Source organism: Taudactylus pleione, unplaced genomic scaffold (assembly GCF_031769625.1).
Source record: "Taudactylus pleione unplaced genomic scaffold, aTauple2 ptg000897l, whole genome shotgun sequence".
Classification (NCBI taxonomy): Eukaryota; Metazoa; Chordata; class Amphibia; order Anura; family Myobatrachidae; genus Taudactylus; species Taudactylus pleione.
Window position 1 is genome coordinate 2,657,827 of NW_028285298.1, and position 24,257 is coordinate 2,682,083.

A 24,257-nucleotide genomic window follows, 5' to 3' on the forward strand; every position below is an offset into this window, starting at 1 on the left:
TGATTCCGTGTAAACTGCAGAATCAATGGTTTTTTTCACCGAGCGCGAGGCCTCATAGTCTTTATACTTACCTGTCCATAGTGCTGCTCTGCAGTGCCAAACCGGTGCAGCAGAGCAGCAGAAATCACTGGGAAAATGGTTAGGTCTAGAACGAGGTGCGTCACATGACCTCTGACATCACAACCACGTGACCTGAGACAAAAGGGGGAAGGACAAGGTTCAGAACGAGGAGCCAAAAGTGTCTCCTTGCGGGCTCACTTTGCTCGCCACGCTTCATGCACGGTTTATATTCCCCCTCTATGCCCACGTGGATAGTGACACTGGTAGTGGACCGGCCCTGATGTAGCGGTCACGTGGTTTTGTCAGAGGTCCTTTCTCCAACTTGGATCTAGCAACAACCCTGGGAAAATGTTGGCGGCAGTGGCGTATCTATAATGGGTGCAGTGTGTGCGGGGCCCCGCACCGCACACACTGCACCCATATTATTTTAGACTTACCTGTCTGTGGTCCCACGTCGGGTGCGCTGCTCAGAACACCGGAAAATGGCCACCGCGGCCATTTTCCGGCATTCTGCGCATGCGTGGTAGACTCCGGGCACACTCTAGTGCCCGGAGTCTACTAAGGCTCCGGTGGCTGGCTTGCCGTGTCAGTCGGCTGCCGGCCACCGGAGAGAGAGGAGGGGGCCCCGCACGGGGAGTGCACACGGGCCCCCTCCTCTCTTAAGATGCCCCTGGTCGGCGGACATTTTCCCAGTGACTTGCACATGCGCGGTACTGCTATCCCCGGTAACATGGTGTGGGCGCCATTTTTCCGGAGACCAGCGCATGCGCAGTTGAATCTGGCACAAAGCCAGAATCTACTGCACCGCTGGACCGCTGGAGAGAGGAAGGGGCCTGCACTGAGTCTGCACACAGGCCCCCTCCTCTCGAAAAATGCCCCTGGCATTTGCAGCATGGACCTCATTGTCATTCCATGTGTATGCACTTGCTGATGTCGGATCCCCCGCCCATCGCTGTAAGTACAGTTACCGGTGCCCGGAGCAGGCCACGCCCCATCTAAATGACATCACACAGAGGGGGCGGGACTACGACCGCTAATATACATAGCAATGCCCAATCCTGAAGATGCTCTGGGATGCTGTAAGGGCAGTGTTGGGCACACCTGAAGTGTCCTAAGGCTTCATATATTCTGGCAGCAGGGTGCCATTAACCCACGGTCGCGGATTTACATTAGCGGCCGCTCATTGGCTGGGTCCACGTGGGTTCCAGCCAATGAGCGGCCGCTAATGTAAAGCCGCCGCTGATTGGCTCGCGGCCCGGGACTAATGACAGCTCATTCCCATGAGCTGTCATTCGCTGAATGCTGAAGCATGTAGTTACAGTGTGTCCGTGGTCCTTAATGGATTTCTGCTGAGAACATCGTGGATCAAAAGATGAGTATCGGAGTTTTTGTACAGGCACATCCATGGATACATTATGTTGACAAGGGGACGTGAACATCGGGCAGCAGGTAAGAACCAGGACTGGCTGGCAAGTCCGGGGCTGGTTAGCCTTTTGGGGGGGACCTCACGTCAATTTTTTAATATAAATTTACCCTTAAAACTTAAAAGAAAAAAAAAGCAGTCCACATATTTCACTGATATGTGCAGGCTGCTTGTTCGAGAGATAAATTCGGGTGGTGAAATCGGGGCTTCAAAGCGGCCAGAATCGACCAAATACACCATCAATCAAAACAATCCTATCAAAACCGGGGCCTTGGTAAATTCCCGATTTTTAAAGTGAAAAAAACGGGCGTTTTGAATCAATCCAGTCCGAGTTGAAAAACGGGACAAATCGGGACCAACACGATTCTTAGTAAATTTACCCCTGTAGCTCAGTGATTTATGGAGTGTTGTTTGAAGTTAAATAATATGACAGCTGTCACACAAATATTTCACTGCCCATCTAATAATCAATTGTACTGTATATTATAAAATGTCACAATACATTTATGAAAGGAAGTGAGGGCCTGACTCAGACCCGGTCGCAAGCGCTGAGCGCTCGCAACCGGGTCGATGGTGGCCCACTGGGCATGCGCACGACGGAGCCGACTCCTTCGTGCGCATGCATGAGACCCACATAGCGATGGGCACTCCGTCGCTCCGGGTCTCGCAACAAAGGGGTCGAGCTGTCGATGGTGAGTGACAGCTCGCCCCCTTTGGTAGGTGGGCCGGGGGCATGGCCAGGCAAACGGAGGCGTTCCCATGAGAACGCCTACCGTTTGGGGCAGCCCCACTGACATCACAAGTGATATCAGTGGGAGAGCTTCCAGCTCAATTTGAGCCGAAAGCTCTCTGGGGCTTGCGGCCACGAGACCCTACCACAAGGGTCTCGTCGCAAGCCCGATGGTCGCGATGGTCTTGACCATCGCGACCATCATAATTGCCGCTCGCTATAGCTGTGGGTGGTCACCCACAGCTATGTGAGCGGCCAGGAGGCCGTTCTAAAAAAAACAAAACCTGGCCCTGATTCAGAACGAGCGCTCTGTCAGAGCGACCGGGTCTGAATCAGGCCCTGTGTTCTGTTACTTTACCTAGAAAGCTGCATGGAGAGACACTAGGGGGCCTATTTAGTAAAATCATCACTTATTACGGCATAAACAAAATGAATCTGCTATTACCGCGATTTATCAGTGAAATCTTGCTGCCTTCATGATTCCTGTCTGGAGTATAACGTAACGCTTCGCCTTCGGGGACTTGTGCATGTGTCTATTCATGCAGAACATGAAGTGGCTCACATTGATGCGATATATAGTGATGTTTAGTAGCCATTCATGAGCACATACCTGTCCGGTGTCTTCTTGCAGTGTCGGGCCCCAATGTGATCCCTGGACATAGTGTATCGGGTGCCCGATGTGTCTGTATTCTCACTGTGCATGCGTCGGCCTCTGAGAGAAAGGACGCTGAGAAAAAGGATGCGGAGCCAACGCCGAGTACCGGGCAGAGAGCAGGGAAGTATGCAATTACCCTGCTCTGTACGGTTCGCAGTACATAATACTCCATCCTCAGCTGGGCTAATCTGTACTGCAGGAGAAGAACAGAAAGCTGAGCTTTCTGCTCTTCTGACTTCTATGAATCGCACTCACCATACAAACATATGGTGATACGATTCATACACAAAGCGGGTGCCAATAACATTCTCCACGGTAACCCACTGTATGAATTGACAAAGGCAGTGAAAATCCCTGTTTTCAGCTAAACAGGACTATTCACTGCTCCATGAATAGACCCCTAAATCAGTAATTGCTGAAATACAGTATTGCACGTTATAATAAAACCATTAATGTGTGCAGTTTGCAGATAATATTATAGCAGCAGTCCAGTGGCGTAACTATGGTTTTTGGTGCCGAGGGCAAGATGAAAATTGGTGCACCCCTCCCCAACTGTGCGCGTGCACCAAAAATGGGCTCGGCCACATGCCGTTAGGGGCATGGTGACAGAAAAATGGGGACGTGTCAACATGACACGCCACCGTTTATCGTCACTCTGGGAACATTCCTTTCCTTTCCATCTGCACCTTAATAGCCCCAGTAGTATTGCCCTATACGCTGTGCCCCTTATACAGTGCCCCCAGTAGTAGTGCCCCTTATGCAATGCCCCAGTAATAGTTCCCCTTATACAATGCCTCCAGTAGTGCCCCTTATACAGGGTCCCAGTTATAGTACCCCTTATGCAATGCATCCAGTAGAAGTGCCCCTTATACAATGCATCCAGTAGAAGTGCCACTTATACAGTGCCCCTTAAGCAGTGCCCCCAGTAGAAGTGCCCCTTATACAGTGCCCCCAGTAGAAGTGCCCCTTATGCAGTGCTACTTATACAGTGCCCCTTAAGCAGTACCCCTTATACAGTGTCCCCAGTAGTAGTGCCCCTTATGCAGTGCTACTTATACAGTGCCCCTTAAGCAGTACCCCTTATACAGTGCCCCCAGTAGTAGTGCCCCTTATACAGTGTCCCAGTAGTAGTGCCCCTTATACAGTGTCCCAGTAGTAGTGACCCTTATACAGTGCCCCCAGTAGAAGTGCCCCTTATGCAGTGCTACTTATACAGTGCCCCTTAAGCAGTACCCCTTATACAGTGCCCCCAGTAGTAGTGCCCCTTATGCAGTGCTACTTATACAGTGCCCCTTAAGCAGTACCCCTTACACAGTGCCCCCAGTAGTAGTGCCCCTTATACAGTGTCCCAGTAGTAGTGCCCCTTATACAGTGTCCCAGTAGTAGTGACCCTTATACAGTGCCCCCAGTAGAAGTGCCCCTTATGCAGTGTCCCAGTAGTAGTGACCCTTATACAGTGCCCCCAGTAGAAGTGCTCCTTATACAGTGCCCCTTAAGCAGTGCCCCTTATACAGTGCCCCCAGTAGTAGTGCCCCTTATACAGAGTCCCAGTAGTAGTGCCCCTTAAGCAGTGCCCCTTATACAGTGTCCCAGTAGTAGTGACCCTTATACAGTGTACCAGTAGTAGTGCCCCAGTAGTAGTGCCCCCTTATTCCGTGCCCCCAGTAGTAGTGTCCCTTACACATATAGAGACACACAGAACACAATACTATACTTACCTGAAGTCCCGCACCTGCGCCCGCCGCCATCTGGCTGCTCTGTCCCTTCACTCAATGTGGGAGCCGGAAGGCAGAGCTCGGGAGTAAGCTCCAGCCTTCGGCTGCCTCTGCAGGTAAGGAGCTGCTGGGCGGCTGCTTGTAACAAAACCTCAGCGGGCGCTCGGCAAATGTAGTAGGTAGCGGAAGTGCCTCTCCAGCCCGTTGCCCACCCTGGCTGCAGCAACCAATAGGAATCTGCCAGACTCTTATTGGTTGCTGCTGGCTGCTCCTGGATGGCGTTCAGTGGCGTCCCCTGCCACCAGGTCCAACACAGCACCTAGGGCACGTACCCAGCTTGACCTCCACTAGTTACGCCACTGCAGCAGTCCCATCAATCACCTACCTGGGCATGTGTCCTCCGCCGAGCAAAGGATGACGCTCAGCCAGAGCAGATAATAGATGGAGCTGCGAGTGCGTCCCCTCATGGCTGTTACCTGGAGCTGCTGATGACTATTTCCCTGCAGCACATTCTGAAGCTTTATATGTACTGTGTAAAACATGTGTCCTAATGTACTTCCTGACATGTAGTCATCATTATGTCAGCATAAAAGACTATTTGATGACATTCAGCTTTTTACTAACCACACTGACAAGATTTTTTCCCACATACAATTTTATTTTTCTTTTAAGCCACTTAATGTTTGCCCACTGTCTGCCAAAGCTTTGTATTGTAGAAAGCTGCTCTAATTTTTTTTATAAGGGGACATTATATAACCAGTATCCATAGTTTCCGGCTGTCACCTAGGGGAGGGTGAAGCCAGGTGGGAGGTGTTGGGGGCAAGGTGCAGCCATATTGAGGATCAGGGATGTGGTACCATGATTGCATCATTGTAGACCCTTGATCTAGGGACCCCTGTGCACCCTACACCCTGCACCCATTATGGGAAGTAGTCGGCATCCTCACAGTCAGAATCCTGACGTGCAATATACCGGCTACTGGATCCCGACCAGTCAAAATGCAGAGAACTTCAAATGGTAAGTATTAGGGTTAGGCTGCGGAAGGGCAGGGTTATGGTTAGGCTGTGGGACAGGAGGGTTATGGTTAGGCTGTGGGACAGGAGGGTAGGGTTAGGCTGTGGGAGGGGAGGGTTAGGGTTAGGCTGCGGGAGGGGTGGGTTATGGTTAGGCTGTGGGACGGGAGGGTAGGGTTAAGGTGTGGAAGGGGAGGGTTAGGGTTAGGCTGTGGGATGGGGGGGTAGGGTTAGGCTGCGGAAGGGGAGGGTTAGGGTTAGGCTGTGGGACAGGGGGTAGGGTTAGGCTGTGGGAGGGGAGGGTTAGGCTGTGGGACGGGAGGGTTAGGGTTAGGCTGCTGAAGGGGAGGGTTAGGGTTAGGTGCGAGACGGAGGGGTAGGGCTAGGCTGTGGGAGAGGAGGGTTAGGCTGTGGGACGGGAGGGTTAGGGTTAGGCTGTGGGATGGGAAGGTAGGGTTAGGCTGTTGGAGGGGAGGTTATAGTTAGGCTGTGGGACGGGAGGGTAGGGTTAGGCTGCGGAAGGGGAGGGTTAGGCTGTGGGACGGGGGGGTAGAGTTAGGCTGTGGTAGGGGAGAGTAGGGTTAGGCTGTGGGATGGGGGGTAGGGTTAGGCTGTGGGACGGGGGGTAGGGTTAGGCTGCGGAAGGAGAGGGTTAGGGTTAGGCTGTGGGATGGGGGGTAGGGTTAGGCTGTGGGATGGCAGGGTTAGGGTTAGACTGTTGGAGGGTTAGGGTTAGGGTATGGGAGGGGTGGGTTGTGGTTAGGCTGTGGGATGGGAAGGTAGGGTTAGGCTGTGGGAGGGTTAGGGTTAGGCTGTGGGACGGGGGTTAGGGTTAGGCTGTGGGAGGGTTAGGGTTAGGCTGTGGGAGGGGTGGGTTATGGTTAGGCTGTGGGATGGGAAGGAAGGGTTAGGCTGTTGGAGAGGAGGTTATAGTTAGGCTGTGGGATGGGAGGGTAGGGTTAGGCTGCGGAAGGGGAGGGTTAGGCTGTGGGACGGGGGGTAGGGTTAGGCTGTGGGACGAGGGGTAGGGTTAGGATGCGGAAGGAGAGGGTTAGGGTTAGGCTGTGGGATGGGGGGGTAGGATTAGGCTGTGGGATGGCAGGGTTAGGGTTAGACTGTGGGAGGGTTAGGGTATGGGAGGGGTGGGTTATGGTTAGGCTGTGGGATGGGGAGGTAGGGTTGGGCTGTGGGAGGGTTAGGGTTAGGCTGTGGGAGGGGTGGGTTATGGTTAGGCTGTGGGATGGGAAGGAAGGGTTAGGCTGTTGGAGAGGAGGTTATAGTTAGGCTGTGGGATGGGAGGGTAGGGTTAGGCTGCGGAAGGGGAGGGTTAGGCTGTGGGACGGGGGGTAGGGTTAGGCTGTGGGACGAGGGGTAGGGTTAGGATGCGGAAGGAGAGGGTTAGGGTTAGGCTGTGGGATGGGGGGGTAGGATTAGGCTGTGGGATGGCAGGGTTAGGGTTAGACTGTGGGAGGGTTAGGGTATGGGAGGGGTGGGTTATGGTTAGGCTGTGGGATGGGGAGGTAGGGTTGGGCTGTGGGAGGGTTAGGGTTAGGCTGTGGGAGGGGTGGGTTATGATTAGGCTGTGGGATGGGAAGGTAGGGTTAGGCTGTTGGAGAGGAGGTTATAGTTAGGCTGTGGGATGGGAGGGTAGGGTTAGGCTGCGGAAGGGGAGGGTTAGGCTGTGGGATGGGGGGTGGGGCTAGGCTGCAGAAGAGGAGGGTTAGGGTTAGGCTGTGGGACGGGAGGGTTAGGGTTAGGCTGTGGGATGGGAAGGTAGGGTTAGGCTGTTGGAGGGGAGGTTATAGTTAGGCTGTGGTATGGGAGGGTAGGTTTAGACTGCAGAAGGGGAGGGTTAGGCTGTGGGACGGGGGTAGGGCTGGGCTGTGGGATGGGAAGGTAGGGTTAGGCTGTTGGAGGGGAAGTTTTAGTTAGGCTGTGGGACAGGAGGGTAGGGTTGGGCTGTGGGAGGAGAGGGTAGGGTTAAGCTGGGGGATGGGAGAGTAGGGTTAGACTGTGGGAAGGGAGGATTAGGCTGTGGGACGGGAGGGTAGGGTTAGTCTGTTGGGATGGAAAGCTAGGGTTAGGCTGTGGGAGGGGCGGGTTAGGCTGTGGGATGGGAGGGTTAGGGTTAGGCTGTTGGACGGGAGGGTAGGGTTAGGCTGTGGGATGGGAGGGTTAGGGTTAGGATGTGGGAGGGGAGGGTTAGGGTTAGGCTGTGGGACAGGAGGGTTAGGGTTAGGCTGTCGGAGGGAAGGGTCAGGGTTAGGCTGTAGGAGGGGTTTAGGGTTAGGCTGTGGGACGGGAGGGTAGGGTTAGGCTGTGGGACGGGAGGATTAGGGTTAGGCTGTGGGAGGGAAGGGTTAGGCTGTGGGAGGGGTTTAGGGTTAGGCTGTGGGACGGGAGGGTAGAGTTAGGCTGTGGGACGGGAGGGTTAGGGTTAGGCTGCAGGAGGGAAGGGTTAGGGTTAGGCTGTGGGAGGGGTTTAGGGTTAGGCTGTGGGACGGGAGGGTAGGGTTAGGCTGTGGGACAGGAGGGTAGGGTTAGCCTGCAGGAGGGGAGGGTTAGGGTTAGGCTGTGGGAGGGGCTTAGGGTTATGCTGGTATTTGCACCATCAGGATTTTGCCCAGTCAAGATGCTGTACCCAATCCACCCATTATAGATACACCATTGACATTGCTGTCTCATAGACCTGGGACTTCGCCTTTGATTCTGACCACAGCACTGTCTGTGTGGAGTTTATATGGTATCCCCATGTTTGTGTGTATTGTTCCAAATACTCTGTTTAGACTTTAATGCCGTGTATTCACTACGCAGCCCAGGGAAGATGGTACGATTATGACATCCCTGCAGTGCCTACGATTGATCGTTCAGTGTAGACATCCTCCATTCATCTTTAAACATGGGCAATATGTCATTATCAGCAGATTGACCGGCATGTCCTAAAGATGATTGATGTCAGAAACGACCAGCGGGATCGCGCATCGCTGGTCGTTTCCAACATAAAACTGCATGATTTGTGCACGGTTACTGAGCGATTGCACGATTACCATGTCGTAATCGTGCAATCGCTCAGTAAGGTCGCGTTGTGGATATGCACCTTAAGCTTCATTGGGGCAGAAAATGATTGATATAATATCCTCTGTACAATAGGCCTGATTCAGATTTGGGAATAGAATAAAATAGAGCAAGTAACTTGTACCTGTACAATCCATGCTGCAACGCAAGGGGTGCAAATACATACTTTTATTTGCGGGCCGCTTTTGCACTTACAGTAGCCCACAAATGCTAGACAGCTTTATATTTATACTGCAAATTTAAATCTATCTGTACACGTTACACCTGTCCCACCTGTAGTGCAGTATGATGTTACCAAGATGCACCGTTACTGGCTCTTTCTTACTCTATTCCCAAATCTGAATCTGGCCCATCGTTGTATAATATGGTGGTGCCAATTACTGTAGATGTATGATAATAACAGAGAAAGTGGAGAGTTTCTGGTACTTATTTAGAGTTGTGGGTGAGGGGGGTGCCGGATGTGTTACATTGACAAAAGAAGCTGATGAGGAGCAGCAACACCAATGAGTGGGGAAAGACTATAGATAGACGGATGCGGCAGCTGATGGTCTGACACGGAGCTCTGCACTAGTGTATGGTGGCTTCTCAGGTTGCAGGAAGAGGTGCCATGTACTGGGCGGCTGTGGTGGTACACTCCGGGTACATAGTTACAGCCCTAAGTGGGGTGAATATATTGTGGGCAATGGAGGAGGTGCCCCTTCAGTGCTGGAGCACGGCGGCAGGTGCCTCCATTGTCTCCCAGAGTTCTGCCCCTGGCATGCACGGTGCCATCTTGCCACTATGTGAGAGCGACATGGTGCTGGACAGTTGTCCCTCCATGTTAACTGACAATCCTAACAAATTACTCTAATGATATCAAAAGCACAGGATAGTAGCCAGAAAGACAAAGTAATGTATTAAATTAGTTTGGTTTTTTAAAGAGATCTGTAGCTAAATAACAATCTATTGAGAATCAAAAGAAAGTCTAAGCGTCTTCATATTTTGAAATATGTAAAATTATTTATCTTGTTTTCATGTAATAAAAGTATACTAAATCATGTTTTATCATATATATTGGTAACCAGAATTTATGTTTACTACAAATGATAACGTGTTTTCCTCATTGTAGGCTCTAGCTTCACTGAACTTATCTAGCACTAATGGAATTTTGAAAATCGTTGCACACGTGTTTATTTTGATCTGTGCCACATATGAAATTATCCAAGAGGTATGTTATTGTCATGACAGCACACCCCTCCCCCTCCCCAACATGGCAGTGATAAAAAATAAGCATTATAAATATTTCATCCCCCGCTCCCTCAGCACACCCCTCCACCCCCCCCCCCAACATGGCAGTGATAAAAAATAAGCATTATAAATATATGCATAGTAGATCTATCATCCCCCCCCTCCCTCAAACCCCCCCCCCCCTCCGCCGAGTCCAACGCCAGATAATGACCCCACTTGCTTGGCTTGCCAGACACTGTGACAGACAGACAGACACTCACTTACTTGATTCTTGCTGCCTGAGTCCCCAGTCACAGTGCCACAGCCTGCTGCGCTGCCCACGCAGATCCTGTCTCCCGGGTCCCAGCCGCACTTTACACAGACAGTGTCTAAGTCTTATCTCCACGACTACGGTCCGACTCCGTCTGCACTCTGTCTGCAGTGTCGGGCGGCTCTTCAGAGGAGCACGGGGCAGGCACAGCCAGGGTAGGTCGCGGGTGGTCACATGATGCGTGGTGACGTCCGCGGCCCGCCGAGAGCATGTAGAGTGTGTAGTGGAGCCGGAGGAGGAGCGCCGCTGATGCTGATTGGCGCTCAGCTCAGCGGCTCCTCTCTCTGGCTTTCTTTTATTGACAGTGAAGTGAAGCCGGCGGTAGATGCGGTGGAAGGAGGTGGAAAGGCTGGGACCCTGGAGACAATGGAGCCAGATGCCCCCTTCAGGGCTGTGCGCCCGGCGGCAACTGACTCCAATGTCTCCGGGAGTTCCGCCACTGTTTCCAGGTAGATCTCTGGCTGATAGTACAGCGTATAAGTAATGCCGAGTGGTTGATGTGTAAATGCCCTAGCGGCAATTAACACTTGAACTTAATCTTATGCATTTTAAACAATAAACTTAAACTATAATAAAGACACAGAGACAGATGTGGTGTTTAAACTGGTCTGCCTTTTTATTTAAATTTCAATAAATAATAACTTTACGATGGTGGCGACCGAAAGAATCAGCAGCCCGCAGCGATCAGTGATTACCAATCAGATGACTACAAAAACTAGCAGGGCCAATTGCCCACTCAGCAAGTCCATAGGTCGCATGAGACTCCCCCATACCTTCCAAAGCCCGGTTAGCCAACTATTCAATTAGGTGCGAAAAGCCGAGATTTGCGAAAAAGTATCGCGAATTGCGGCTTTTCGCCAGGCGGAAAAAGTCATTACCATGTAATATGTGAAAAAGATTTGCCACTGAATAGCCGGTGGAAAAAAGTGCAGAATTGCGGATTTGGGGTGCAAAGGTGCGGAAACCACTTTGCACCATTTGGACAGTCCCCCAAAGGTAAACTGCGTCAAAAAAATCTTTAAAAAAAACACCCCAAAAAAGTACTTTTTTTAGAATTTGGGGGCAAAAACGTGCAAAGTGGGGGGACAAGTGTAAAAAGTAGTGAAATAGACTTCTGGGGGGTCTGCAACAATGGGCCAGGTGTTTGGAGGATTGCAGGTGTATGCTGAAGGTGCGGTTTTTTTTTCCGTTTTTTAAAACTTCACTTTAGAGAAAAACTAATATGCTAGCACCCATTTTCATGTACTTCAAATTTGACTGGAGTAGTTCTTTTTGACAAAAAATACAATGAAATGCTATTCTTCACCACTTACACAAAGACGCTATTTGCAGACAATTTACACAAGTTAAGTACCCTAAAACGCTTTGTTAGGCTATTAGGGCTGAACTATATTGATCCCCAATGTTAGTGCATCTCAAGGGGGGGTACAGACTGATTTCCCCAATTTTGACATGACTTTCTGCGTCTTTTGCATTCACCGAGTGCCGTTTTCAAATGCTTTGGAATTGAATACGGCGAATAGCGGGAGTGCGCCCAATAACTTTTCGCGTCTAAAGCACGCGAAGTCGGCGAAAAGTACGGCACGTGAAAAAGTATCGCGGGCGCGAAACTAATTCAATATGGCCGCAAGGCTGCTGGCCTCAGGAGGGACAATCAGCCAAAAGGTTTATCAAAGGGGAGTGACCTATTAATTAGCTCACTGCCCTCCTGGCTGCAGTTCTATCCCGCCACGCCAGTCACTAAGAGCCAAACCCGCCACCATAAACTCAAACTAAACCATCTATAACCCTAAAACATGCTCCAAAATTCTCTACACATGGAGGGAAAGGAAGGAGGGAGGGAGGGAGGAAAAAGGAGGAGGGTAGGGTGGGGATAACTTGGCCCGATGTAAAAACCTGCAAAAACTTGCCAGGAGTACTACAGAAAATCAGGCTCCATTATCCAGACCAAAAACAGGGCAAAATTCCTCGAAGGTCCCATCAGTAATCGTGACGAGTGGCGGGACGCTCCCCAGTTAATAAATTTAGAAATATTGGCAATTTAAAACAACAAAGAAACCCAGACAGCGACTAAAATAGCATAAACCAACAGCGAGGCAAGAGCCATATCAGACAGCCACAGAGTGTTCCTTTAATCCAGGGATGGAGTACCTTTTTCCTGCCGAGGGCCATTTTGATATACAGTCAGGTGCATAAATATTGGGACACTGACAGAATTTTCATATTTTGGCCTCTATTCACCACCACAATGGCTTTGAAATGAAACAAACAAGATGTGCTTTAACTGCAGACTTTCAGATTTAATTTGAGGGTAATTACATCCAAATCAGGTGAACGGTGTAGGAATTACAACGGTTTCTATATGTGCCTCCTACTTTTTAAGGGGCCAAAAGTAATGGGACTATCAACTCAAAAGCTATTTCATGGACAGGTGTGGGCTATTCCCTCGTTATTCCATTATCAATTAAGCAGGTAAAAGGTCTGGAGTTACTTCTAGGTGTGACATTTGCATTTGGAATCAGTTGCTGTCGACTCTCAATATGAGATCCAAAGAGCTGTCACTATCAGTGAAGCAAGCCATTATTAGGCTGAAAAATCAAAACAAACCCATCAGAGAGATAGCAAAAACATTAGGTGTTTGGAACATTCTTAAAAAGAAAGAACGCACCGGAGAGCTCAGCAACACCAAAAGACCTGGAAGACCACGGAAAACAGCTGTGGTGGATGACAGAAGAATTATTTCCCTGGTGAAGAAAAACCCCTTCACAACAGTTGGCCAAATCAAGAACACTCTCCAGGAGGTAGGTGTACATGTGTCAAAGTCAACAATCAAGAGAAGACTTCACAAAAGTGAATATAGAGGGTTCACCACAAGATGTAAACCATTGGTAAGCCTCAAAAACAGGAAGAACAGATTAGAGTTTGCCAAACAACATCTAAAAAAGCTATTAGAGTTCTGGAACAACATCCTATGGACAGATGAGACAAAGATCAACTTGTACCAGAGTGATGGGAAGAGTATGGAGAAGGAAGGAAATACTCATGATCGAAAACATACCACCTCATCAGTGAAGCATGGTGGTGGTAGTGTCGTGGCATGGGCATATATGGCTACCAATGGAACTAGTTCCCTTGTATTTATTGATGATGTGACTGCTGACAAAAACAGCAGAATTAATTCTGAAGTGTTTTGGGCAATATTATATGCTCATATTCAGTCAAATGCTTCAGAACTCATTGGACGGTGCTTCACAGTGCAGATGGACAATGACCCGAAGCATACTGCAAAAGTAACCAAAGAGTTTTTTAAGGCTAAAAAGTGGAATGTTATGCAATGGCCAAGTCAATCCCCTGACCTGAATCCGATTGAGCATGCATTTCACTTGATGTAGAGAAAACTGAAGGGAAAATGCCCCAAGACAAGCAGGAACTGAAGACATTTACAGTAGAGGCCTGGCAGAGCATCATCAGGGATGAAACCCAGCGTCTGGTGATGTCTATGTGTTCCAGACTTCAGGCTGTAATTGCCTGCAAAGGATTTGCAACAAAGTATTAAAAACTGAAAGTTAGATTTAGGATTGTTTAGTTTGTCCCGTTACTTTTGGCCCCTTAAAAAGTGGGAGGCACATATAGAAACCGTTGTAATTCCTACACCGTTCACCTGATTTGGGTGTAATTACCCTCAAATTAAATCTGAAAGTCTGCAGTTAAAGCACATCTTGCTTGTTTCATTTCAAAGCCATTGTGGTGGTGAACAGAGGCCAAAATATGAAAATTCTGTCAATGTCCCAATATTTATGCACCTGACTGTATATAACATTATTCGCGGGCCCGGTGCAGGCCACGCCCCCTCCGTGTAAGTCACATGGGGACTAAGCCACAATCGCCAGTGAGTAAAGCAATGCCCGGAGCATCCTGAGGATGCTTCGGGGAGCTGTTAGGGCAGCGGTGTGACTGTCTGAAACGTCCTAAGGATGCTCTAGGCGGCTCTGCTGCATAGATTCTGGCTGCAGGGTGACATTCTAGGCACCCTGCTAGCCAGATGAGGCCAGCAGAAAAAAGCTCTGAGGGCCAGACCAAATCACTCCGGGGGCCTTATACGGCCCCCGCGCCTGAGGTTCCCCATCCCTGGTTTAATCTGTACTGCTCTCATCAATGTGCCAGTATGGGTATGTATTAAAGTGGCCAATCATCACACTCATATTGTCATTTGTAAATCAGTAAATGTATACTGTGGGTTGTTTTCAGATCAAAGTGCTATGCAAATCAACACACTGTATTACAAGTATTACAAGTAGCAAACAACAAACAACCCAAGTAATACTCAACTATTGTCTAGTTATTAAAATAATGCAGATAGTTGAGTTTCGTCTCAGCATAAGGAATAGTTTCCAGGGAGCTACAGTATGTTCGCATTCCTGCACCTGGACAATCGAGGAATATACGTACATTGTACTGCAGGTATTGAACCTTGTGATGAAGCTGAGACAATAATGCAGGGATCCTCTATTTAAGGTGCAATCTGGAAGTTGGCTGTCGGATGTTGTCTCCATATTAGTGACATACAAACCAGTCACTTGGTTGGTACAATTTAACATACCATATCTATCTCTATCACATGCACAGTAAGCTGGATCCAGGTACTAAGGACATCTTATGTTTGCAGCAATATTTGCATGAGGTAACCAGGAAAGAGATCTCCCTGTAAATGTAACCAAAATATATAAAAATAATCATCATTCACATTCTTTAGTAGCTAATATGGGTGAATATTGATACATATTGATTAATTATATCCCATGTGCACTTGAAGGCTATCAAACATACAGAATACATTTATTATGATAATGCTGTCGTACTGCAGATACCAGTGGTAACGAATACTTATTATATGTTATATTAATGGATCCAAAAAATATTTAATCAACATATTCATGCATATTAATTAAATGTATCCCATATACCTAGAGAGCTTTATCAGAGACACAAAATATATTTCTTCAATTTGGGTGGATATTATAATGGCCTAATATCACTTTAACATTCATGTACATCTAATGTTTATATATCTAAATTCATCCCTTATTTCATTCCTACTAAATTAAATAATTTTGTGTTAAATCTAGACTACTAATCTGTAGTCAAAAACATTAAAAATAAGACAAAATAAAATATTAATGGATAAGTATTTAATGATGCTATAGAAATGATGGACAAACTGTATCATATGTGCCCAACTGACAACACAAAAAAGAAAATACAAAAAGGTGACATGACAACCAAACAGTGTGATAACTAATAATTTGATATTATAAAGTGATTGCAAAACATACAATAGTATGAAATTCACAATTTGATCCAAAAATGTGTGAAGATCATAAGGGAAAAATAGAATGTGCAAATAATAAATTAAACATAATTACAACAATATTAGAAGCCATCTGGAGACTGCAAATACCTGTATATGAAATAAATGTAGTGATAAAAGGAATAATGTGGAAAATAATGTGTGTAATAAAGTGCAAAAAAATCCATCCATATAGTGAATAGTACAATTCCAAAATATTATTCCAGGTATAGTGTAATACCACATATCAGGATTAGATTATATGATATATTATAATATGAAAGATCATTCAATTTTAAAGTGGGGTTTATAAAAAATTACATAATGTTTATACAGATATGTCATATCAACATATTATTAGAGAACTTAAACTAAAAACCCATGTGAATTTCTAATAATGAGGAACAGCTATTTCCCTAATTTAATCCATTGGGTTGGAGACTATCCAATAAAAAAAGTTCTTGTGTTTGGCATTTATATTACTGCCAACATGTTCCAATATTCAGATTTTTAACGGCCTCATGGTCTTGCCCACATACACTTTTCACACATGGGCATTTATTTTATATATTATTTATTTTATTATTTATTTATTACCAGTTATTTATAAAGCTCACACATATTCCGCAGTGCTTTACAGAAAATATTTGGGCACTCACATCAGCCCCTGCCCCAGTGGAGCTTACAATCTATATCCCTACCACATGCTCACACATACACACTAGGGTTAATTTGTGTTGGGAGCCAATTCATCTACCAGTGTATTTTTGGAGTGTGAGAGGAAATCAGAGTACCCGGAGGAAACCCACGCACGCACTGGGGGAATATACAAACTCCATATAGTGAGGGCGTAGAGAGAATTAAAGCCATGACCTGTGTGCTGTGAGGCAGTGATGCCAACCATTACACCATCCGTGCTGCCCATTTGAGGTGGTATACAACACCTACTGTAGTGCAATTAATGTGATTAGTAATAGTCCACTTGGACCACATTTGTCATAGTACCATTGCATTGGGACAATAAATAGTCATGTCTTACAGCGGCCGCAGCCATTTGAACCATTATTTTTATATTTAGGAGTCTTACTTGGTTGTAAGTGACTAGGAACCAAATAATCTTTAATATTATGAGATATTTTGGAGTTTGATGGTAAAATGGCAGCTAGAACCATGTCTGCCTGAAGAACAGTCCAGTGTTTTTGCAGGATGTTGTCAGTCTCCCTACACTTCTTATTAAAAATTACAATAAATCTATCTAGGTCTTCTGTATTGTGTTTACATTTTGGTACGAGTAAGGCATCACAAGAATATATTTTAGTGTTTTTGCATGTTTAATAATTCTATTACTATATCCTCGTTTCTTCAATCTGTCACATCATTGTTTCTTTTCTTATAGTTGTCTGGATTCGAACGGCTTCTTTTAGTCAGCAGAATTTCACATTTTGTGACCCCTGTGATAGTAGCAGGTAAGTGTGAACTTTAAGAATGTAACAGACTATCGGGGTCTATTCACTAAGCCTTGGAGAGAGATAACGTGGAGAAAGATAGGTCCCAGCCAATCAGCTCCTATCAATTTTCAAACACAGCCTATAAACTGACAGTTAAAAGCTGATTGGCTGGGACTTATGTGGCAGTTGATTTCCTGAACATACTGTATCCGTGAAAATGTAATTTAGTAGAGATGACATCAGGGATGGCTTTAAATATATAAACTAGAGATGCGCGCCTACCCCCGTGTTTTTGTTTTAGATCAGGAAACATCTTTGTGGTTGGGTTTTGCAAATCCACCCTCACGTGTTTTGGTGTTGGATCTGTATTTAAAAAACAAAAACAAAAACAGCTAAAGTGATGTCATTTTGACCTGTTAGCATAGTTCCGAACCACGGGAAGATCCGAACCGGGACTCAGTTCGACACGGTACCCCTAAATTCGGTTGTTGCTGGTTCTTTAAGAACCGGTCCCGATAAACATTATACCCATATTGATGTTAAAATTATATTTGGCCATTATGATATGCACCCGTATTGAACAAATGTATTTTGTATGCCTGATAAAGCTCTATAAGTATACGGGGTACATTTAGTTAATATGTATGAATATGTTAATGGAATATTTTTTGGATCCATTAATATAACATATAATAAGTATACGTCCACACTGGTATTTGTAGTACGACAGTGTTATAAGAAATGTATTCTGTATGTTTGATAGACTTTGCATATGGGATATAGTTATTCAATATGTATAAATATTCATGGGAGTCTCAATGGCCTAAAGGCATTTGGGATGAGACAAATTCAGTTAGGAATCCGAAGTGGAGATCTGGGGTCTCATTCAGACCCGCTCGCAAGCGCACTCGTGATGTCAGTGGTGAGCTTCCAGCTCTAATAGAGCCGAAAGCTCACTGGGCTTGCGGAAGATGAGACCCTACCACAAGGGTCTCGTCACAAGCCCCGATGGTCACGATGGTCTTGACCATCGCGACCGTCAACCTGGCCGCTCGCTAAAGCTGTGGGTGGTCACCCACAGCTTAGCGAGTGGCCAGGAAGCCGGCTCATTTTAGAGATGCGGCTGCCCTCATTCAGAGCGAGTGCTCGCATTTTGTGAGCGGCTCTGAATGTGGTCCCTGGACCAAGAGCTTTTGAGATTTGAGACCAATGATATTTGTATTGGACCGTCTCCAACCAAGAGGATTAATTAAGGAATTAGTTGTTCCTCATTTCTAGAAATTCACATGGATTTTGAGATTAAGTTCTCTAATAAAATGTTGATGTGACATATCTGTATGGACAATATGTTATTTTTCTATAAACCCCACTTTCACCATGGATGATCTTTTATATTATAATATATCATCTAATCTAATCCCGATATGTGGTATTACACTATAATCGTATTTTCATATTTTGGAATTGTATTATTCCCTATATGGATGGATTTTTTAACATCTGTAACATTGACATCTGAGATAAAGGTGGGGAGTGGTTTATAAATTAAAATATGAGGGTGATGATTGGCCACTGTAATACATACCCACACTGACACATTGATGAGAGCAGCACAGATAAAGGAACACTCTGTGTCTGTCTGATAAGGAGAGATAACCAATACTATGTGGCAGAGTTGTCCGTTCTGATAATCAATATTTTATAGCTCAAATTAGGGGCTATGTACTAAGCCTTGGAGAGAGATAAAGTGGATGGAGATAAAGAACCAATCAATCAGCTCCTAACTGTCACTTTACAGGCTGTGTTTGAAAAATGACAGTTAGGAGCTGATTGGTTGGTACTTTATCTACGTCCAATTTATCTCTCTCCAAGGCTCAGTACATAGACCCCTAGAAACACAACATACCTGCAACATATTTCACAAGGCAGAAATCTGCATGGCCAAAGGTTAAATAAAGACATTGCTGGACTCATTTATTTTAAATCACATTTCTTTAATTACTGCACATTTTTTTATTTTTTTTACATTATTTTTTACAAACTATTTGTGCTGTTTATGGTTTTAGAAATATTTTGCTGGTTTCGTCAAAAAACAATTTAATTGTAAATTCATGAAAAGTTATGTGTATACAAGACAACCCCTTTTCCTTCTCTTCTCTTCTGTGATTGGCTTTATTGATTGTCACTGGCAGCACCATGGAACAGTACACCACTGAGCAGGAAATAAATACAGGGTTTATTGTTCATAAAGTGATTAACATAATAGTCTTGTGCAGAGGTTTTTCCCTCTTTATCTTCCTGTTTGCAATAAGTGTTTACATTCAATTTGTTGTCTTTAAAGATGAAACTGGTTGATCTGAGTTAGACAGATAAATTAGCAATTATACGGCCATGTCCCGGCACTCCGGGGGTTTTTATTTTACACTGACAAGCAGTGACCCAGAGCTCCCCAATCTGTGGAACTGCATGGGGGGGGGGGTGGCCGCTACTGGGGGCACTACTAATGGGGGCATACTACTATTGGCACTATTAATGGGGGCATACTAATGGGGGCACTACTAATGGGGGCATACTACTAGGGGAACTACTAATGGGGGTATACTACTGGGGGCACTACTACTGGGGGCACTTCTAATGGGGGCATACTACTGGGGGCACTACTAATGGGGGCATACTACTGGGGGCACTACTAATATGGGCATATTGCTGGGGGCATACTACTAGGGGCACTCCTAATGGGGGCATACTACGGGGGGCACTTCTAATGGGGGCATACTACTGGGGCACTACTAATGGGGGCATACTACTAGGGGCACTACTAATGGAGGCATAGTACTGGGGACATACTACTAGGGGCACTACTAATGGGGGCACTACTAATGGGGGCATACTACTCGGGGCATACTACTAGGGGCACTACTAATGGACCTTACTTCTTTCACTCACTGACATAGGTGACTTGAAATTCTCCATATTCTATTCAGTTGATTCTGGGGCCTATTCATCAACACTAAAATAAAGTTTTTAAGTAAATTTTCCTTAAATAACGTTATTTTAGTATTCATGAAGCCACTTAGCACAGGAGATATCACTGATATCTCCTTGCTAAGCTCCCCTACGTTAATTTCCACACTCCCCATACATTAGTACATTAGTACATTAGTATGGGGATATGGAAATTATGGTATTCATCAAATTCCGAAAATTATGTATTTTCGGAATTTGATAGAGTTACTATTCGCCACTGTGAGGTGGCAAATAGCAGGTGAGACTTACCTGGTTCCAGCTGTGCAGGTCCCCCAGCGCCTCCCTCCGGCGCTCTGATGCGTCCTCTGGCTCCGTCTGCAATGCTGACATTGTGTTCTACCAGCAGAACACAATAAAGTTTAGAAAAAAAAAAATATATTTTTTTTTTCTAAACTGCACTGTGTGCTGCTGGGAGACCACATGACAGACCAGCAGGACAGAGCCGGAGGCGCTGCAGCGGGCAGGTATGTGCGGGGGGAGGGGAGCGGAGGGGGCGCACACAAACTTACCTCAGCTGTAAGTAGTGCTGCGCATGCGCTAGGTTTACGATTGTAACAGCGCATGCAGAGCACGGATTCCAGGTATGATGAATAGGCCCCTTAATATCATTGTATTGCACCACCTATTTGACCATGTGATATGGATTATTTCAGCATAGATCTGCTTCAGCAAAAAAACAAGTGATTTACTATATATATATATATATTTATTATGTGGTCAGTTGAGCAACATCACATTATAGATCTCTCACAACAGGGATGAGTGACCTAATTACAAATCTTTCCACTTAGACTGACCTTATGATTATTATACTGCATCTCTGCTTTATTTAGATCTAGTTTGTTTTTGTAGATCTAATCATGTGTTAGGTTCATGTATATATGTGTTTCAGACGAGTCCTGTTTGTTCTGAAGACAGGAGCCACTGATCAACTTTCATTGGGATTCATTTATTTTCTCTCATCCATTTGCAGCTATTGATTCTGCCTGTATTCATTCATCTATATACATTGTACTAGCATTTTTTGATTGTATCCTTATTTTCAGTCAGGGACCCCTGATAAATTATTGTAAAAGGTGCAATTGCAGTGCCTTCACATGACACAGTTATTTATCATCTTATTTCTAGCAGATAGAGTACATTTTATGTTTCAGTACTATCATGCTGTGTTAATTTATATTTTCATTTATCTCCATTCTAATATTTAATATATAAATAGAGGTAGCATTATTAGTAAATTTGAGTGGTTCACCCCTGAGGGCTAGAGTGTATTTATACATCTTGTTATATTTATTAATTTTCTACCTCAGGGTTCATTTAGAACAATTTATTAGAGAGAAATTTTTGCCTTTCATATACATTATTATATGACATCTCAGTATGATCTGCGTGATATCCACTAAATGTTTATTGTTGTCTGTCAATTTAGAGTGTATTAAATATCACTCTTTTTAGAGGGAACTTAATAAAGGTTACATTTTAACAATTTATTATCTATTATGTAATTTTCAATGATTATTTCTTGAAGAGTGCCCCAAAAAGCGAGTTTTTGTCTTCTGTTGCCCTTTGCAACAACCTTTCTATGTTCCTGAAACTATATCTGGATCAGGATTAATATCTTTCCTTACCACAGATGTTCCCACAGCCTTGGGGATCCTGGATACTATAGATATCCCTCACATCGAGAGAGCTCGATGTGAGGATGGAAGAAGAGAGAGGTCGTCAGAGGTCACGCCCTGTGATACAGTAGCACGATACCTTGATTACAGAACAAAGGAGCATATTTTGATTGGATTTCGTAGATCGAGAGAATTATTGGTCATGGGCCACAAAATTCTGATATTCCAAGATTTTTCTGCTTTAATAAGCCAAAAGAGAAAGGAATTTTCTGAAGTTTGCTTTTTTCTGCATAACAAGAATATTAGATTTGCCTTATTGTACCCTGCGAAGCTTCTAGTCCTGGAGAAAGGATCTAATCTGTTTTTTACGGCCTCTTCTTTGGCTAAATCACACTTTATGTCTAACATGTCTCCACGTCAATCTCCCAACAGATGATTGTTCTCTAAGATTATTTTCACATTGTTATTTGTTTGGAAATGCTCTGCCTGAGCAGGAACACAGAACACTTAATATTTTTGTTATATTTTGGTAATTTAAGTGTGCTTGTTCCTTTGAGTATCCTAATATACACTCTCTATGGGATAAATCCCTAAATTTTGTTTTTCTTTTTCCTTTCCTCCTTCTCCCATTTGGTATGTTAAAATGTTGAAGTGCGCACCTCTACATTTAGTGGGTGCCCACTATAGTTTTGTTATGGAAAATTTAGAAAAAGGTGGTAGGAGGTACGGTGAGATATGTTGTCTGCTTATTAAAGGCGGTCGTGATTCTGGTTATGATTTCAATGTATTTCTAATGTATTCAACTCAACTCTGTGTAGGGTAATGTTCAGAATTCGACACGGACCCATATGGGACGCCATGAATGAGATTCCATGCAAAATATCTATGGGTGAATGGGTTGAGTAGCCATGCCGTCTTCTAGAACGGACTTTTTTTCCACACCCCTTCCGCCCCAGCCGTTAGCTGTTATTTCCTGGAATGTTGGTGGACTACATACTTCTATAAAACGGAAAAGAATATTAACTCATTTGAAACGACTCAAACCAGATGTAATCCCGATGGCCGGCTTCCCGACTGCTTTATCCCGGCGAGGGTTAAATGACAGGCGTCTACTTCTAGACGCCTGTCATTTTACCGACGCCGGGAGACCGGCGCCCAGCATCCCGATCGAGGTGATGCCGGGCGCCGCTGCAGACAGCCGTGGGGGGGGAGGGTTAGGTTTAGGGCTCCCGGGGGGACTTAGGGTTAGGCATCCCTCCGGGAGGTTAGGGTTAGGCTAGGGGGAGAGAGGGTTAGGGTTAGCCACCCTCCCGGGGGACTTAGGTTTAGGCGGCGGGGAAGGGGGGGTTAGGTTTAGACACTTAGAGAGGGGATTAGGTTTAGGCACTGGGGGGAAGGTTAGGGTTAGGCTCCCCTAAGGAGGGTTAGGGTTAGGGGGGTTAGGTTAGGTTAGTTGATACTTACCTTGGGACGATCAGGATTTTCAGCCGTGTCGGCCTGCCGCTGTCGGGATTTGAACCGCCGGCCTTGTGTCCGGCGGTAATTTGTATGTATTCCCGAAAAACATATCCTCTCGTATTCTGAAATCTCAGCATCATATGCAGTGGTCAGTCCATACCCTTTGGCTTTTCTACAAGTACGGTTCTATGTATCACATTTGTTGAGTCATTTCTCAGATAAGGATTGGGAGAATAATTTGGATCGACTTCTGAGCAGACCAGTACCTACTCAAAAAGCGATATCGATTCATTATACTTTCTTAAGAGAGATTATAGATCATACCACGATTTCTAACTTAGGGGTAAATTTACTAAAGTGAGTTTTAGAAGAGATGTTGCCCATAGCAACCAATCAGATTCCACTTAACATTTAACTAGCACCTTCTAGAAGATAATAGCTAGAATCTTATTGGTTGCTATGGGCAACATCACTTCTAAAACTCACTTCTAGCTATTATATTCTAGAAGGTGCTAGATAAATGATAAGTAGAATCTAATTGGTTGCTATGGACAACATCTCCACTTCTAGAAAGTGGCACTTTAGTAAATATACTGTACCACTGTGTCTCAAAAACACACTATGCAAATTCTGTTATTCGATTATAATAGACTGGCTGTTTTTTTTTTACACACCAGGAGCAGAAAAGGCCTCCTTTTCAGTAATTGTTTTAGTGTGCGGGTGATGGGGATACTAACGTACGCAGTTAGAACAGTAATATACGGGGTGCTCACAGAATACTCCAGAATACATATTATAATGAAATAAAATATTTATTACATAAAATAAAAAAATATATAATTAAACCATAAAGCAAGGACTAATTAAATCCAACTTTCACTTCATACTCAGGTCTGTTGCACTTACGAGTGATGCATTAGGGATTGTTATTTTATATTTTGTTTGTTAATTGTTTCTTATTTTAGGAAGATTAGCTTTTAACTGTCAAATAAATTTGTAATTAGATATTTGTTTAAACTGATGAAATGAAAATGTCTGCTTACTATTAGGAACACATACGGTTTTAATTATTAAATGGACACATGCGATTCGTAATATAATATTTAGCATACCTGCTTGTGATAGGATAAGAGCGGTATATAAGGACTTA

General features: G+C 45.1%; 1 protein-coding gene across 3 annotated transcripts in view; it reads right to left on the bottom strand.

Annotated features, from left to right (window-relative positions):
- Window positions 1-5,050, bottom strand: part of LOC148474078 (ficolin-1-B-like) — a 59,667-nt gene extending 54,617 nt beyond the window's left edge. For all 3 annotated transcript variants that reach the window (XM_088459188.1, XM_088459186.1, XM_088459187.1), the window contains exon 1: window positions 4,969-5,050. In XM_088459188.1, the coding sequence (XP_088315314.1) occupies window positions 4,969-5,050 (82 nt within the window). The remainder of the gene's footprint in view (window positions 1-4,968) is intronic.
- Between the last annotated feature and the right edge of the window lie 19,207 nt (window positions 5,051-24,257).